Source organism: Equus caballus, chromosome 1 (genome assembly GCF_041296265.1).
Source record: "Equus caballus isolate H_3958 breed thoroughbred chromosome 1, TB-T2T, whole genome shotgun sequence".
Lineage (NCBI taxonomy): Eukaryota > Metazoa > Chordata > Mammalia > Perissodactyla > Equidae > Equus > Equus caballus.
The window spans coordinates 175269799-175286611 of record NC_091684.1 but is presented as its reverse complement, the minus strand read 5'-3'; the positions used below and the strand labels follow the sequence as shown (position 1 = coordinate 175286611).

Here is a 16813-nt window from a genome sequence, read left to right as displayed (position 1 = left end):
TCTTGCTTTCACCTTATGACTCAGCACTGGGAGTGCAAATGTGGTCACAGTGCTATTGTCACCTACCCCAAGCCAGAGAATTTCGACCAACTACCTTAGAGATGACGCAGGAAAACCGGAAGCACAGGTCTAGGAGGTCCGTGAGGTCTTGAGCCACACTCCTGCCTTCCCCTCGGGCACCGTGTGTCAGGAAGAAATAAATACCAGCAGCTCTGACCTGGGCAGACCTTCCGGGAAGATGCAGCCACTCCTGTTCTTGTTGGCCTTTCTTATGCCCCCCGAGCCTGGGACAGGTGAGTGACCATCCCCATTCCAGATGTTCCAGCCCATCTCACAAAACCCTCTGGACTCCTGATCCTTCGGCCTAGCACAGTCAAGGATTTTCCTCAATTTGAGCCCAAGAACTTTCTAGACCCCCAGCTCCCATCCCAAACCTAGACTAACAATCCAATGCTGCATAGACACTCAACAAGGATGGGAGGAACAAAGGGTGTTCACTAAAGATTTAGTCTGTGAGCCTCTCTATTATCACCTGGGAAGTGGGTTGTTCAAAAAAAGCATTTGGCAAAGGATGTGAAGCTACAAAGATAAGTAATTAAAATCCCTCACTCCAGATCAGGAAAGGGCAGATCAGACAAACCAGCTGCAGTAGTGGGACCTGTCACTGGACTCAGCTTAAGAACCAGTTTCATTTCTCAGTGCCCTCACCCCTCACCCCTGCCCAGGAGAGGATCCCAGGGGGCAGCTGATCTCAGCAGGGGCGAGATGACTGCACGCAGGGCACCCATTGGTGCCATGGCTCTGCCAGAGGCCCGGGGACCCGTTTTTCAACCCCGTCTCCCCCTGCCTTCTGCTGCTCCACACAGTGCCCTCCCCATATGACGATGGCCTTCAATCCCACCATCACGATCTCCAACAAACCTCAGCCTAAAGCTAAGTGGAGGCCATTCATTCATGCAGCCCAAAAATGTTTACTGAGTTCCTAGGACAAGTTAGACCCTTGAACATGAGGATTTTAGAAAATCCAGGGCCATAAGCTCACAGACAGATTATTAGATACGGGAACCAGTCAGGACGTTAGCAGAGGCTCAGAGGGGTCAGGAGACTCACTGAGAAGAAGACATCAGGGAAGCCCTGTCCACGATCCCATGGGCTCCACCATCATGAAGACAGCTCTTAACTCCTCCATGCATGGTCTGAAGTAGGACAAGGACAATAAGCACTGTCCCTCCTTTTCTCACAATGGGCTCTGAGGCTTGACATTCAGAAAAGGTTATTCTGCTGCAAGTAGAACCTGGGAGGACTCTTCCACAGTGTCTGCAGGGCACTGTAGACCCCACCCTCAATCACCACCTTCTGAAGCCTCCTATCCTGAAAGGCTCCACAGCCGCTCCCAGAAAGCACAACTTCCAGTCTTTTCTTTCAGGAATCATCACCGGAGGACATGAGGCCAAGCCCCACTCCCGCCCCTACATGGCGTTGATTCACTATCTAGTTGAAGAGACGCCCAATAGGTGTGGCGGTGTCCTCGTGAGAAAAGACTTTGTTCTGACAGCTGCTCACTGCTGGGGAAGGTGAGGGTCCACAGACTGACACCTCCTGACACCCCCACAGGGACCCCTGTGCTCTGTCCAGAGGCTGCAGCCCAGGGGAGCTCCCCCAGCTCCTGGAAACTCAATGCCACAATAGCTCATCAGAGGAGCCATCTGAAGGCATGACTGGGCCATGGAAAGTGAGAAATAGGACAGGCAAGCTTTGGGATCAGAGGGTCAGAGGTGAGAGCAAGTGGCCCAGTTGAGAAGAGAGACCACACTGGCCAAATAAAGTAGCTGTGGAGGATGAAAGCATGCATTAGGGTCAAAATGCAAACTCAGAGTATTTTCACAATATTGCCTGAGGGCAAGAGAAAGCTTCCAGAAGCCCTCCTCTCAGTGTCATTGAGAAGCACAAGGCACAGAGTCACTCAGAACCTGGCCCTCGTGTTGTCTCAATTTCCTCTACCTGCAGCCCTGCCCTGCCCCGGCTGTCACCTACCCTTCACGGCTCCAGGACTGAATCTCCTATGACTCCATGCACCCTACGTCCCTACTCTGCTTTGTGTGCAGCTCAGTCAACGTGGTGGCCCTGGGGGTCCACAACATCCAACAGCAGGAGAGTACCTGGCAGGTCATCCCTGTGAAAGAAGCCATCCACCACCCCGACTATAATCCTCAGAACTTCTCCAATGACATCATGTTAATAAAGGTAAGGAAATCTCCCCATTGCTCTTGCTCTCTTGGGTCCAGATTGCTTCCCCTCCCACTGGGACCTGTCCCTTCCCTCCTTCCCATCCTGGCCACCTGACTAGTCCCAAGTGGCTCAGGGGAAAGGGGAAGTCAGTGCAGCCCCATCGCGGTGTCAGGCCCAGGAAGCAGGTGGCTGAGCCGGGCTTTCTTGCCTCTTCCCATCAGCTGGAGAGAAAGGCCATGCAGACTGCAGCTGTGAGGACCCTCAGCCTGCCCTGGGGCAAGGCCCAGGTGAAGCCCAGAGAGGTGTGCAGTGTGGCCGGCTGGGGGCAAGACTCAATGGGCATTTCAGCAAATATACTGCAGGAGGTGGAGCTGACCGTGGAGAAGGATGAGGAGTGTGAATCCATCTTCCCCGACCATTATAACCAGACCACCCACATATGTGTAGGGGACCCGAAGATGATGAAGAATATCCTCAAGGTAAGGTTTACAGGATCTACCTAGACAAGCACTCAGAGAAAGGAAATGGGGAGATGTCGGGTATAGGAGTGGCCATATCTTCATGCCTCAACCTGAGAGCTTGGGCATCCAGGGTCCACAAATCCAGTCCTTAGTTGTTTCCCCTGAGTGGATCAGGGCTGCAAGCTGAGGAAGGATCAGTCACCCCACAGCAGGGTTCTCACCAAAGTTTCCCTAAGGATTAGAGAGAAAGCCTTGGCCTGGGTGGAGCTGCAAATAACAGTCAGAGCCAGGCTGGAGTCCTGGGAAGAGGGAGGTGACAATGCCTGCTCTAGCCCTGATCTTCCAGGCAGCCCATAATAGAGACCACTGACCCCTGGGATGGTGGGAAGGACAGGACCCCGAGCAGGCCAGTTCCGTCCTTCCTCTCTCTGCTCCCAGGGAGACTCCGGGGGACCCCTCGTCTGTGAAAACGTGGCCCATGGTATTGCCTCCTATGGACAAAACAACGGGACCCCTCCAACAGTCTTCATGAAGGTCTCACACTACATGCCCTGGATAAAGAGAACAATGAAGCTCTTCCCATAGCAGCCGTGATGCTGGCCTTGCTCTGTGCCTGACCATCTTTTCTGGGGCAGAGGCAGGAATCCCGTGGGGCGGGCAGTGGGACTGAGGGGCCATAATAAATGGATCTCTAGCGAGTGTGACTGAAGTCTCACTGACTCACTGAACCACTTTCAACACGCAGCAGCATGCTCCAGGCAGCCCTCTGCTGTCAGTTGTGGCTGTCCTTCCTCCATCTCCTCCAGCTCTCCTTCCCCCTAAACCCTATGCTGTATCCTTTCTCAGTCACAGCTCTGTGGTGCTGAGCCCTGTGCAAGGGCTGAGTCTGAAGGCTGCCCATTATAAAAGGACAATCTTCTTCCCATATATATGTTCCTCCCTGGGCCTTAGAAAATTCCTACCTTCTCTAAGCCAACCACCAACATCAATCCCCCAACAATCTGGCAGAGAGAGGAGCAGGTCAGTGGAAGGGGAGTGACTCCATGGACCCAGGAGGCCAGGGGCCAGGCCGTGAGCACTGAGCTTCTGTTTCCAGGGCCTCTCTCTCCAGAGGGGGCAGCTTCTCCCACAGCCAGGACCATCTGCAGCTTCAGAACTTCAGATGCTCCCACAATGGCCACCAGCCTCACTCTGGTCTCATTCCCTGCCCGGTCCTGGGCCCAGCACTGAGCTCACTCAACCTTCCTCCCTGGCTGACCCTCCCACAGCAGCTCCTGTTTTCCATGTGACTGCCCTGGCCACCAGCTCCTTTCCATTCCAGCCCATCCTGTTTTGCGCCAGCCTTTCTCTCACCTCCTTAAAATAGTTCCCAAAGCCCCATGTCAATTCTCCTCTATTACATATTTATGTCATAAGTGAGCTGCCAGCCCACCTGATGCCTATTAGAGGGGCGAGTACCCACTTCCCAACTGAGCAGAGTTCAGTTCCTCCATCAAGCCCAGCATCCCAAGGCCTCAGCCACTATGGCCTATGGAGTCACTCAGCAGCCTCAACCCCTTTCAGCCTAGCCTGAGGACCCCTGCTGGCAACCTGGGTTATGGCAGCTCTGTGAGCCTGAGGGTTCCAGAGCAGCTGGGCTGGAAAATACCACTTGGTTGTCCATCAATGCATCATTGTCGATCTCTCTGCGCCAGGCACATAATAGGCTATGTCCTTTACGTTGGGAAGCTTACAGTGAGGTGAAATGTCCTCTAAATTCTCCTGGTTCCTCCTCTTCCCCCAGGCAGGTCAGTTCGGCAGATGGATCTGTATTTGGAATCCTCAAGAAATCGTGTCTTGAACATAATTAAATTCTCTGTATTTTATCTGTATTGCACATTACAGTTTTTTATGTGTGATCTTTTTTGATTCCAGAAGGCAGTGTGAAATTGTAAGAGACTTGGAGACCCACAGGTCCTGAGGCTCCCAGTCTGTGCTCAGGGGATCCCATGACCAGAGGCGAAGGAGGGAAGGAGGAGCCAACTAGAGTAGCCTTATTTTTATTTATTTACTTGTGGAAGGAATGAGCCCTAGTCCACAAACCCACAAAATACCACACTTCAAGTGCAAGCCCTTTCATTGTGATGAAAATAATAAGAATAATAAGAAGCTTTCACATCTTGAGGTGTATGGAGAAGCTGTTCTGGTTGAACCGTGGTTCAGCCGAAAACTTGTTTTTCCCAGAGTAGCCTGACTTCTGACCCACAAAACACACACTGTACATCTGCTTCAAACGTTTTCCCAAAGCAAAGAATGCACTCTTTAAAGATAGGGATGAATGTCTCCCTTTTCCTGGCACCAATACCAGCACTTTTTTCAAGATAAGATCTTCTTCCCGGAGGACCATGGTCAAGCTGACCTGCTGTGTATGTGCTAAACTGTAGCAAAACATATCCTTGTGAGTTTGGGGGAAAATTGTATTGCTGTTGTGCATTATGTATGTTCTTGGCTGTGAAATGGTCTAAAGCCATGCTGTAGCCAAGCTTTTCAGGAGAGCTTTCTTCCCTGGGGGAGACAGCACTTCCGGGCTAGTCCTCAGCATTGGCTCAACTAATATCACTGTGTCTTTCTTATCTATACACTGGTTATGATTATTTGCATCAACAATTATGATCCTGACGACCTTATTTTTTTTCTTAAGATTTTATTTTTCCTTTTTCCCCCAAAGTCCCCTGGTACATAGTTGTGTATTTTTAGTTGTGGGTCCTTCTAGTTGTGGCATGTGGGATGCCACCTCAGCATGGCTTGACGAGCAGTGCCATGTCCGCGCCCAGGATTCGAACCAGTGAAACCCTGGGCCACCAAAGCAGAGTGCGTGAACTTAACCACTCAGCAACAGGGCCAGCCCCCGATGACCTTATTTTAAGATCCTATATCCTTCAAACAGCACCATCAGTGACACATCCAATTCACAAGAGCTGAACAAACACTGAATCAATTGAGACAAACATCGAAAAGATAAGCAATTTCATTGAAAAGAATAACAAATCACACAGATATGAAAAGCAAGTGCAAGCTTATTTTTCATTCAAGACTGTCCCCACGTCCATCTGCCAAACCTTCCCTGGGGCTCACAGCACCAGCAGAAGCACATATGAGGGAAGAGCTGAATGCACGTGCAGAGATGAACAAGCAAATCGTAGAAGGTGCATGAGCCAGGGGACAACTTCATGTCACAGCAGTATAAAAAGACACTCTTAGGAGAAGCAATCACAGTAAAGAAATAGATACCCCAGAAAGTCAGCCATGAGGAGCTCCGTAGAGTCCCAGGGCATAAACCAAAGCCAGGGAGATAGTCGCCAGGCATATCTGCCACCAGGGACACAGGTGTGTGGCTTCGAAGGACAGTGCCTGGCTGGTCAGTTCCCCCATACACCTTATAGGAGCACTCGACATTGTATGACACACATGAGGAAGGAAAACAATTAACTTCTAATGCCTGTAGCATCAGGAAGACTGGGATGCTCTTGATGGTACCTGTTTCCTTAAAATGCTTTTTAAGTCAGTTTACACCTATTTCTCTCTCTAAATCTAGTGACTTGTATTTCTAAGACTTACTCCTACATGAGGTCTAAAGTGTGTGTGTGTGTGTTATTTATAAAGATGTTCACACTCTATTATTTAATAATAAGCCCCAAATTAGAATCATTATTATTGTCCAAAGTAGCGAAATGGTAAAATATGGCACATGGACATTATGGATGCTGCAGCCCTTAAAATCTACATTATCCACCACTCTAGAAAACTAGGCTAATAACATTAACAGGCAATTGATTTTAAAAACCAATAAATATTTGGAAAAAAGTAAAAGCTCACTAATTAATCAATGCAAATTAAAATATAATTTTTGCTTATCTAATTGAGGATTTACAGAATTAATCATGCTCACATCAGTTTGCACATTTTGAAAATGGCATTTTCACACCTTACACACAAAGGTCCTAAGGAAAAAAACAATCTTTGATCTGGCCGTCAATCACACTGAGAAATGTGGACAAGGTAAGTGTCCTTATAGATTTGTTACAAAAGTCAAATTTTCAAAACATGCCAGTGTTCACCTCAATTTGGAGATTAGATTTTTTAAAGTTTCATATGATTTAACACTGTGGAAACTTTAAAGTTTTGAGATAGAATTACATTTTGCCACATGGAGAATGTTCACTAGGTATGTTAGAGTCAAAAGCAATTAGAGAGCAGTATATACTACAATCAAATTTTTGCTTATACATGTATTTTCCTCTTAAGCTTTTTTTCTTCCTACATGTCCATTTTCTTAATTTTCCTATAATTTTTCTGTATTATTTAAATAACTTAAAAGGTTATTTATTAAATATAAATGAGAATCTAAAGTGAAATTCACTAGTAGAGTTTGAACAAAATGAGGGAAATGTTTATGTTGAATAATTTATATTATAGGAATAAAAATTAAATATGTTGTGATCACAGCTATATAAAAATACACATAGAGGGGCCAGCCCAGTGGCGTAGCAGTTAAGTTCGCATGTTCCACTTAGGTGGCCTAGGGTTTGCTGGTTTGGATCCCGGCTGCAGACCTACACACCGCTTATCAAGCCGTGCTGTGGTGGCATCCCACATATAAAGTAGAGAAAGATGGGCACAGATGTTAGCTCAGGGTCACTCTGCCTCAGCAAAAAGAGGAGGATTGGCAGCAGATGTTAGCTCAGGGCTAATCGTCCTCAAAAAAAAAGTATTAAAAAATATATATATATATATACACATAGAAAAAAACCTAGATGGAAAAACATCTGTTAACAGTGGTCAATGGGGTGCTGAGATCAAGGCAGACAAGTTTTTTCTTCTTTCTGTTTTCTAATGTATTTGATATTTTAAACTGTATAATTATTTAATTATATTTAATTAAATATATAATTTAATTAAGTGTACAATTTAATTATATAAATATATAATTATTTAAAAATATTTGAATTCAAAAGCAGGTAGGCTTCAGTAAGTTGGTCCATGTGTTAGTTAAGCTAACCTTAACTGTTCAGACAAACTTTAGCCTTTCAGTGACTAACACAGTAGAAATCTGTTTCTTGTTCACACACAGTCCAAAATGAGTTTCCTGGTGAGTAGTGCCCCCTCCAACTCTCAAGTGTCCCAGTTTGGAGAATAATTACATGGTCAACTGATGATCAAGGGAGCAGGCTCAGTCCCCTAAAGATGTGGCATCCATATTCCTCGTGTTCACCTGCATCAAACCCTAGAAGAGGAAGAGTCTACACGGTCAGGCCCAGGAGTGTGTGGAGCCATGTCTGGAAGGTGCCCACAACATTTCCACTCACATCCCATTTGCGGCAACACTCACACAGCCACACTAGACCTCAAGTGAAGCTGGACAATGTGGTTCACCTGTGCCCCCTGGAAGAAAAGGAAATTGTTTTGGTAAACTGCCATCTCATCTCTACCACGATGCTTAATAGTGTTTGCTGTTTATAGGGATCATGAGCCCTAAATTTCTTTCTGCCTATAAAACTAATATATTTCCATTATAGAAAAAAATTGGATAATATAAAGTTGAAAATATGAGTCACATAAAATGGTTGTTCTGGTTCACGTCTTTCACTTTAACAGAATTGGTATCAAATGGTACACACTGTTCTACAGTCTACTTTTTCCACTTTATATCAGATGATACAAACCGCTCCATGCCACTAAGCAGTCTTCTGAAACATGACGTTTTCTAACAGCTGGACAGCATTTCATCCCATGAATGTATCACAATGCATATTACCACTCTCCCATCTTGAATATGTGGATTGAGCATTAGTAGAAGAGGGTCTTAGGGAACATGTCCACCTCCACCTCTTCCTATATTTACCCAGAGCCCCAGAGTCAGCAGCTCAGTCTCAGGAGTAAGATTTCCTACCAGGAAACACTGGGGTTCTTGCATCTTTTTTCAAATCTTTCTCTGCCACATGCAGGGTCTGGGTTCCTATTTCCCAGTAACTACAGTGAGGGGAAGATTGTATACAGATGTCACTGAATTTCCTATGTCGCCTGTTCTTTCCTTCGAGGACAACAGCACAGGCCAATTCTTGGCAAGAAAGTGTCTTGCTCCCATCAGACACAGGTGGTGGGAAGACAATGGCGCGGGCACAGACTTCTCCCAGCACTGACACTCCATAACACATCACAAGGTCATCAGGAGAAACTTCTGAAGGAGCTTCCAAAACGTCCTTTTGAGAGCGACACTAAGGCAGCCCTGAGGACGTCTGGAATGGCTCATAGTACACTGCTCTCCTATAACGCCAAGAGCACCGATGTTGGTTTCCGACAACAGCAGAATCAGAGGGAGGGAAGGGGAAAGTGACCCAGCCTCAGCCTGCCCAGAAGATTTGCATTGTTGGCAGCAAAGGAGGCCCAGGGAGGGGGTGGGAAGCACATGACTTTAATGTCCCAATATCCCAGAAGAGAAAAAAGTTGTAACTGACGGAAATGTAATAAAACAGTCCAAAGTACATGTAACCAGCTATGGATGTTGTGAAACATTTCTCACTCATATTTGATCTAATACCACAACTTTTACTAAGATAGAAAATAAAAAACATTTAAAAACATACATATCCCTATCTACTCTCATATATTCCATTCTCCATGGATAACTTCTAGAAAGAAATAGGAGGACAGCTAATTTTTGACAAAGGAGCCAAGAACATACAATGGAGAAAGGAAAGTCTCTTCACTAAATAGTGCTGGGAAACTGGACAGCCACATGCAAAAGAATGAAAGCAGACCATTATCTTCACCACACAAAAAATTAATTCAAAATGGATTAAAGACTTGAATGTAAGACCTGAAACCAGAAAATTTCTAGAAGAAACCAGAGGCAGTTCGCTCTCTGACATCAGTCTTAGCAGTATCTTTTCAAATATCATGTCTCCTCAGGCAAAGGAAACAAAACAAAACATAAACAAATGGGACTACATCAAACTAAAAATCTCCTCACACCAAACGAAACCGTCAATGAAACAAAAAGACAACCCACCAACTGGGAGAAAATATTTGCAAATCGTATATGTGATGGGAGTTAATTTGCAAAATATATAAAGAACTCATACACTCAACAATAAAAATACATCTCAATGAAAAATGGGCAGAGGATATCGACAGACATTTTTCCAAAGAAGATACACAGATGGCCAACAGGCACATGAAAAGGCCTTCACTGTCACTAATAATTAGGGAAATGCAAATCAAAATTACAACGAAATATCACCTCACACACTTCGGAGTGGTTGTTATTAAAAAGACAAGAAATAACAAGCGTTGGAGAGGATAGGGATTAAAGGGAACCCTCATATCCTGCTGGTGGGAATGCAAACTGGTGCAGCCACTATGCAAAACACTATGGAGAGTCCTCAAAAAATTAAAAATAGAAATATCATATGATCCAGCAATTCCACTTCTGAGTATCATCCCAAAGAACATGAAAACACTAATTTGAAAAGATATAAGGAGTGACCGGCTCTATGGCGCAGCGGTTAAGTTCACACGTTCTGCTTTGGAGGCCTGGGGTTTGCTGGTTCGGATCCCGGGTGCAGACATGGCACTGCATGGCAAGCCATGCTGTGGTAGGCATCCCACATAAAAAGTAGAGGAAGATGGGCACAGATGTTAGCTCAGGGTCACTCTGCCTCAGCAAAAAGAGGAGGATTGCTTGCAGATGTTAGCTCAGGGCTAATCTTCCTCAAAAAAAAGAAAGAATGAACGAAAAGAAAAGATATATGGAACCTTATGTTCATTGAAGCACTATTCATGGTAACCAAAACCTGGAAGCAATCCAAGTGTCCATCAATGGATGAATGGATAAAGAAGACGTGGTATACATACACAACGGAATATTAGCCATAAAAAAAGACGGACTATTGCCATTTAAGAAATGTGGGTGGAATTTGAGGGTATTTTGCTAAGCGAAATAAGTCAGAGAGACAAAAAACAAATACCGTATGATTTCACTTATATGTAGAAGATTAAAAAAGCAGAGAAACACATAGAGCACATAGATACAAACAACAGATTGCCATTCACCAGAGGGGAAGTGGGTGGGCTGAGGACAGAAGGGGTAAAGGGGCACATATGTATGGTGACGTACGGAAACTAGACGTTTGGTGGTGAATACAATGCAGTCTATACAGAAGCCAAAATATGATGATGTCCACCTGAAATTAACGTAATGTTATAAACCAATGAGACCTCAAAAAATAAAAATAAATGAATAAATAAGAAGTGGGAGCAGCCAGGGTCTCAGCAGGGTGGCCAAGGGTCAAAGGGTGAAGAAAGGAAGACTTCTCCTTTCTTCTTTCATCACCTTCACCATATTCCTGGCATCCTCACCACAGCCCACCTCACACCACACCTGTGTTTCTTTCACCCTTCTCCATGCCTTACTAAGTGTAAATGAATAAGGAATCCAGGAAACTTATATTCATTTAGAGAAACTGAAATTCCAAACGAGTGAAGGTCTGATCTTGTAGACACAGGAAATAGAAGAAATAGGCAGCCACCAGCTTTCATGCATTCTGGGAAATTATTGAATTTGGTAGGTTTAGGGTTCTGGGACACAAGCCCCAAACACTCCTCTTGTCGCCCTGGATTCCCGTGTGTGCTGCCAGCACTGACGCAGTGGTTGTAGGGGTGATGGCAGTGTTGTCTGGGATGACTCTCTCTCTCTCTCAGATCACTGGCAGTTGAGGGGCAAGCCTCCTGGGCAGCTGGGTGATGAAACCTACCACACCAGCAGGTGGCTGGGACTGTGAATTTGGACCCCCACCCCCATACTTCCTTCCTGTCTCGGGGGCTAAAAGTCTAGCAGGAGGAGCACCAGCAGCAACTTGCTGGACAGCCTTCCTAGGAAGATGAAGCCGCTCCTGCTCATGGTAGCCTTTCTCCTACCCCCCAGGGCTTGGGCAGGTGAGTGACCATCCCCAACCTCAGAGGTCAGACCCCTCTCAGAGACCCCGGATCCAGACTCCCTAGGCACTTCCTACCTCAGCATCGAGGGGCAATTTATTTGAATTCACAGTTCCTCAGGTTCCTCATCATAAAATACAAATCATTTCATGCCTACCTCATAGAGTTACTATAAGAATTAAATTAGTTAGTGTACATAAAACTCTTGCAATGGTCTCTGGCACCTAAACATGCTATATGAATGTGCTCTCTAAATTCATTTTGCCACCCATATGTCAGAGCTTAGGAGATAAGGAGATAGCAATAACAGTCCCATCAGCTTACTTCTAGAATCTTAAAACCAGTCCCATGCTGGTCATGAGCAGACCATGAGCTGGACTCAGCGGAATCTGGAAAGCCCCTCTGAGGAAGAAAATACCAGGGACTTCAGGAAGACGTCACTCCAGTGGGCTCCCATCCAACAGGAGAGCATCTGTCCTCAACTGGCCAGGCCTGGAGCAAGGGTTCTTCTGCTCCTTTGGGGGAAGTAGGAGGAAGTGATGTCTGAGAATGGGAGTCAGCAGTGTTTGCTGAAGAACCTTGGAGTGCTCTCCCAATGTGTGGAGCAGACCGCTGCAGGCCATAACTCCTCTGTCCTCTGTATCATTTCTCCTGCCTCCCATCTTCCAACCTTTCTGAAGCACTAAGCTGGTACCCACGTTGAGGGTTCTGAGAGCACAGGGATAAGTACTGAATGCTTCCTTCCAGGGGAGATCATCGGAGGCCAAGAGGCCAGGCCCCATTCCCATCCCTACATGGCATATCTTCTGACCCAGACTCCAGTGGGTCTAGGCACTTGCGGGGGGTTCCTGGTGCGAGAAGACTTTGTGCTGACGGCAGCTCGCTGCTGGGGAAGGTAAGGAACTAAGGACCTTCCTGGGCGACTAATAACACAGGCCCAGAGGAGTTCCAGAGAGAGCCCATCTGAAAGCAGAGTTCTAGCAATGAAGAAGTGACAAAGAGATGAGGTAGGTCAGAGGGCAAGGAAAAGGCCAGTGTAAATGAGGCGAAAAGAAAGACATGATCAAAAAGAGTGATGGGGGAACCAGAAGGCACACATCAGGGCCCAAAATATGAATTCAAGCTATCTCTCAATTTATTTTAGGGGAAGCAAACTTAAAGTTCCCGTGTCACTCACCATCCCCAGCTCAGGGCTTTGGAGAAGAAGAGGACACAGACAGCTCAGCCCCAGAGCCCTCTCGTCCCCTCAATTCCCACAGCTTTAGTCTCACCACCCTGGGCTGTCCTCCTGCCCTGAAGATCTGGGGACCGAGCTGCTGTGGCCCATACCTACCTCTAGGCCACCTTTCCTTTGCAGCCCTATAAATGTCATCCTGGGGGCCCACAACATCGAGAGGCTGGAAAGCACCCAGCAGCGCATATCTGTGCTCAGAGCCATCCGCCACCCTGAATATGATCAGCAGACCAACCTGAATGACATCATGTTACTGCAGGTACCACCTACCTGACCCTCTGGTTCCCCAGCCCAGCTGGCTTTCTCCCATTGTGGGGGCTCCATCTCATCTTGGGATCATGGAGGAGGAAGCAGGCACAGAATCCAGGTAGTGGTGGGAGGAGGGGATGAGTTCGTCCCAGGAGTCCCTGAGGGCCTGTGCTCTTCCTGCCAGCTGGAGAATAGCGCCAGACTGAACCGAAACGTGAGGCCAATCACTCTGCCTCTGACCCCGACCAGGCCAAGTCCTGGGACCAAGTGCACCGTGGCAGGCTGGGGCCTGGTTGGCCCGTATGCTAGAACAGACGTACTCCAGGATGTGCGGCTGAGAGTGCAGAGGGATCAGGAGTGCAGTGATCGCTTCGATTTCTACACCCGCCAAACACAGATTTGTGTGGGGGACCCGAGGAAGAGGAAGTCCACCTTCCTGGTAAGGCCCCAGGCATCAGCCAACATGGCCCAAAGCAGACGGGCCTGGGAGGTACTGACCAGTCAAAACAGACTACATCCCCACAGCCTCAGCCAGGGCCCAGACCTGAGTGATGTGGGGCTTTTTCCCATCAATCTGGTCTCTTGGGGAGGGGAAGAGCAGCAGAAACACAACGTACACATGTGCAGCCTTGTTCTGGGGAAGGGGAAGGTACCCTGACTTGAGTTGAGCTACAGACGTAACCACAGTCAGGACTGAAGCCCCACAATGGAAAGATCCAGAAGCTTGACTTCTGCACCCCAACAACCTCCCATCTCACACACATCCCACATTGAAGGAGCCCACCTGTGCCTGACTTCTCTGAGGGCTGTGACTTAGGGCAGCAGGAGTGGGGAGGCCTGACTTCACATCCCTTCTTCTCATCACCCACAGGGGGACACTGGGGGCCCCCTGGTGTGTCAACAAGAAGCCAAGGGCATCGTCTCCTATGTAAATAGGATGGGGGCTCCTCCAGCAGTCTTCACCAGCATTTCCAGCTTCCTTCCCTGGATAAGGAGAACAATGAGACGCTTCAATCAGTGGGGTCAGACTGAGACCCCCCGTGACTGACATTTCTTCTCTTGGGCAGAGGCCAGCTCCAGGGGGGTTGCCAGAGCCTTAATAAACATCCGCATTTAGAGTGGAAATATCTGACTTCTCATTTGTTCAGTTAACATTACTCGGTACACAACAAACGTACGGCAGGACTGAGGCTGAGCAACTCCAGCAAAATGGGGTGTCTTCCTCAGGACAAATAACTGCCCTTCAATGTCCTGGAGATCAGGACCCTTCTTCCCCCCTCCAAGCCATCCAATCTCTCGTCTCCCCTCCCCTCATGGCCTTGGGAAGGGATGGAAGGACCCCTCTCTCCCCAGGGCAAGGCTCTCTACTCTCCACCCTACCAGAGACCCCCTAATAATATTAAAGTACAATCCACCTTCCGTATCCCCCTGTGGATTCAACACATGGGGACCAACAAGCCAATGATGGTAGCGTCCTACTGAACATGCACAGACTTTTTTCGTCATTATTCCCTAAACAATAACTATAGTATTAACAACTATAGCATTTGCATTGTATTAAGTGTAATAAGTAATCTAGGGATAATCTAAAATGTACGGAAGGGAGGACACACAAACGTTGTACGCAAATACTTTGTCATTTTATGCAACAAATTGAACAGTCACAGATTTTGATATCTATGGGGTTATGGAGCCCACCTGCCTTGGGTACTGAGGGACAACTGTATACTTGAAAACCGTGTGCCATTGGTGTGGGGGGGACAGGCAAAACAAAGGATAGAATTGAAATTCCATAGGAGGCCTAATTTAATGGTAAAACTGGCATCTCAAACCACTGGGAAACAATAATCTAATAAAAGGAGTTAGAACAACTAGGTAGTTATTTGAGGAAAAAGAGAAAATTGGATCCATTCCTCACATCATAATCTAGAATAACCCTCAAATGGGTCAGAGATCTAAATGTGAAAAATTAAACCATACAAGCACTAAAAGAAAAAAACAAGATTGACTTGCTTAAAGATAGCTAACAAACACCCATGTTCACAGCAGCACTATTCACAGCGGCCAAGAGATGGAGCAACCCATGCGTCCATCACACCCAGAGTCCTTCTCCTAAACCCTTCACCACGCCATCCCCACAGGACTGTGGACCAGTGTTCTCATTTTCAGCGTGAGGAGGATCCGCTTCTTGTTTTGAACAGTGAGTTATACAAAACTGCACACAAAATGTTCACTAAAATAACGTGACTTTTGCCCTAAAGATTAGCCCATATTCGAAGAAAAGATTACTGAAGCCACTTAACTTAAAATCATGGTATAAATACCTTCTGAAGGTCACTGTACAGAATGAGCTGGCAGATTTTTCTACCTCCATCAAAATGTAAATTACTCTCGCAGTCTATACAGAAACTGATCAGTAAAAATGTACACCTGAAATTACACAATGTTGTACACCATTATGACCTCAATAAAATAATTGAAAAAAAGTTAATTATTCTTTACAGTGTGACATTTACCATCTGAACTTTTGCACCTTCCATGAACTTAAATGGAATAATCACTGAGGACATATTTTATCAAATCCAAGTGACTATACACAGAAACGCTCTGGTAAATGTGGCCATTATTTTGTGGGTCTTCCTTATCAGAAAATCATTAGCCTAATATTCAGTGTAAGACATTTATCAACAAAATTTTAATCAACAATACATCTTTGACAATACTCAGTCAATCTCTAGATTTGCTACCATCTGCCCATAGGAATTCTCCTTTACTAGCATGCTTGGGAGGATAACAGTCTCATTATTAAATGTTTGCACTGGCAAATGGAAAGAATACTTGATGGTGGGGAGTGGGGAGGAGAGTGCAGTGGAAGTGTCCCCCATTCAGCCCTTCCTCTCTGCGACAATTACTTACAGCCCAGAGCACTGCCCAGTCTCAGGACTCAGTCCCCAGGAAACGCCCAGGGCAGACATGTCTCACCTCCAGGTCTTCCTCTGCCTGTCAGCACTTCCTAGGCAGCTCTCTGCCTCCAGAAGCCCTGCTGAAAAGATTTCCACAGACCTCACAGCGCTCACCTCCAGGAGACAATTCCTTCCTGACCATCCCAGAGGCCAGGCCCACCACCTCCCACGGGTCTGCACTCTTCTCTCTTAAGGAAACTTCAACAGCAGAACTCTGCCATTAGTGTTTTGCACACTGAACTCTAGTGCAAAAGGATACAATTCCTCCCACTATCTTTCTCCAGGTGCAGACTCTGTACATTTAAGGCCCTACTTAGTGACTGGGAACTCATAAAACCATGACAACCTCATGCTTAGTAACCCCACCTGGAATTAAAGTAGACTTCTGGTCTGCAGGAAACACACGCTGAACTCAAACATGCTCGTCGTTAGGACAGCACATGATTCTGGTGAAGGGAAAGCTGAAAATGGGGGATATAACCTTCCATTCGTCAAAGCTAAGAGTGGTTATCTTTCCCAAGAACTATTGTCTGCAACAAGAATAGAAGAGTTTACTAATAGTTTCCTAGGTGTCACCTTTAACTTGTCCCTCTACTGCTGAGTCACCCAGCTGTACCAGGGCAGGTAGCCAGAAACTAACTGAGCCATCAGACTGTTGCCTCACCACTGCGCCCACAGCTTTAATGGAGACTGGCTCCCACCCA

General features: G+C 46.6%; 2 protein-coding genes across 2 annotated transcripts; both read left to right on the top strand.

The window, feature by feature from the left end:
- Nucleotides 1–238: 238 nt before the first annotated feature.
- Nucleotides 239–3275, top strand: LOC100053869 (granzyme H). The gene is made up of 5 exons (XM_001488850.6): nt 239–293; nt 1427–1574; nt 2106–2244; nt 2451–2708; nt 3129–3275. Exons 1-5 carry the CDS (start codon nt 239–241, stop codon nt 3273–3275), a joined length of 747 nt encoding a protein of 248 aa, XP_001488900.2.
- An 8251-nt stretch (nt 3276–11526) lies between these two features.
- LOC100053921 (cathepsin G) lies at nt 11527–14271 on the top strand. The gene is made up of 5 exons (XM_014733645.2): nt 11527–11663; nt 12411–12558; nt 13021–13156; nt 13331–13585; nt 14018–14271. Exons 1-5 carry the CDS (start codon nt 11609–11611, stop codon nt 14192–14194), a joined length of 771 nt encoding a protein of 256 aa, XP_014589131.1. The 5' UTR covers nt 11527–11608; the 3' UTR covers nt 14195–14271.
- The last annotated feature ends 2542 nt before the right edge of the window (nt 14272–16813 follow it).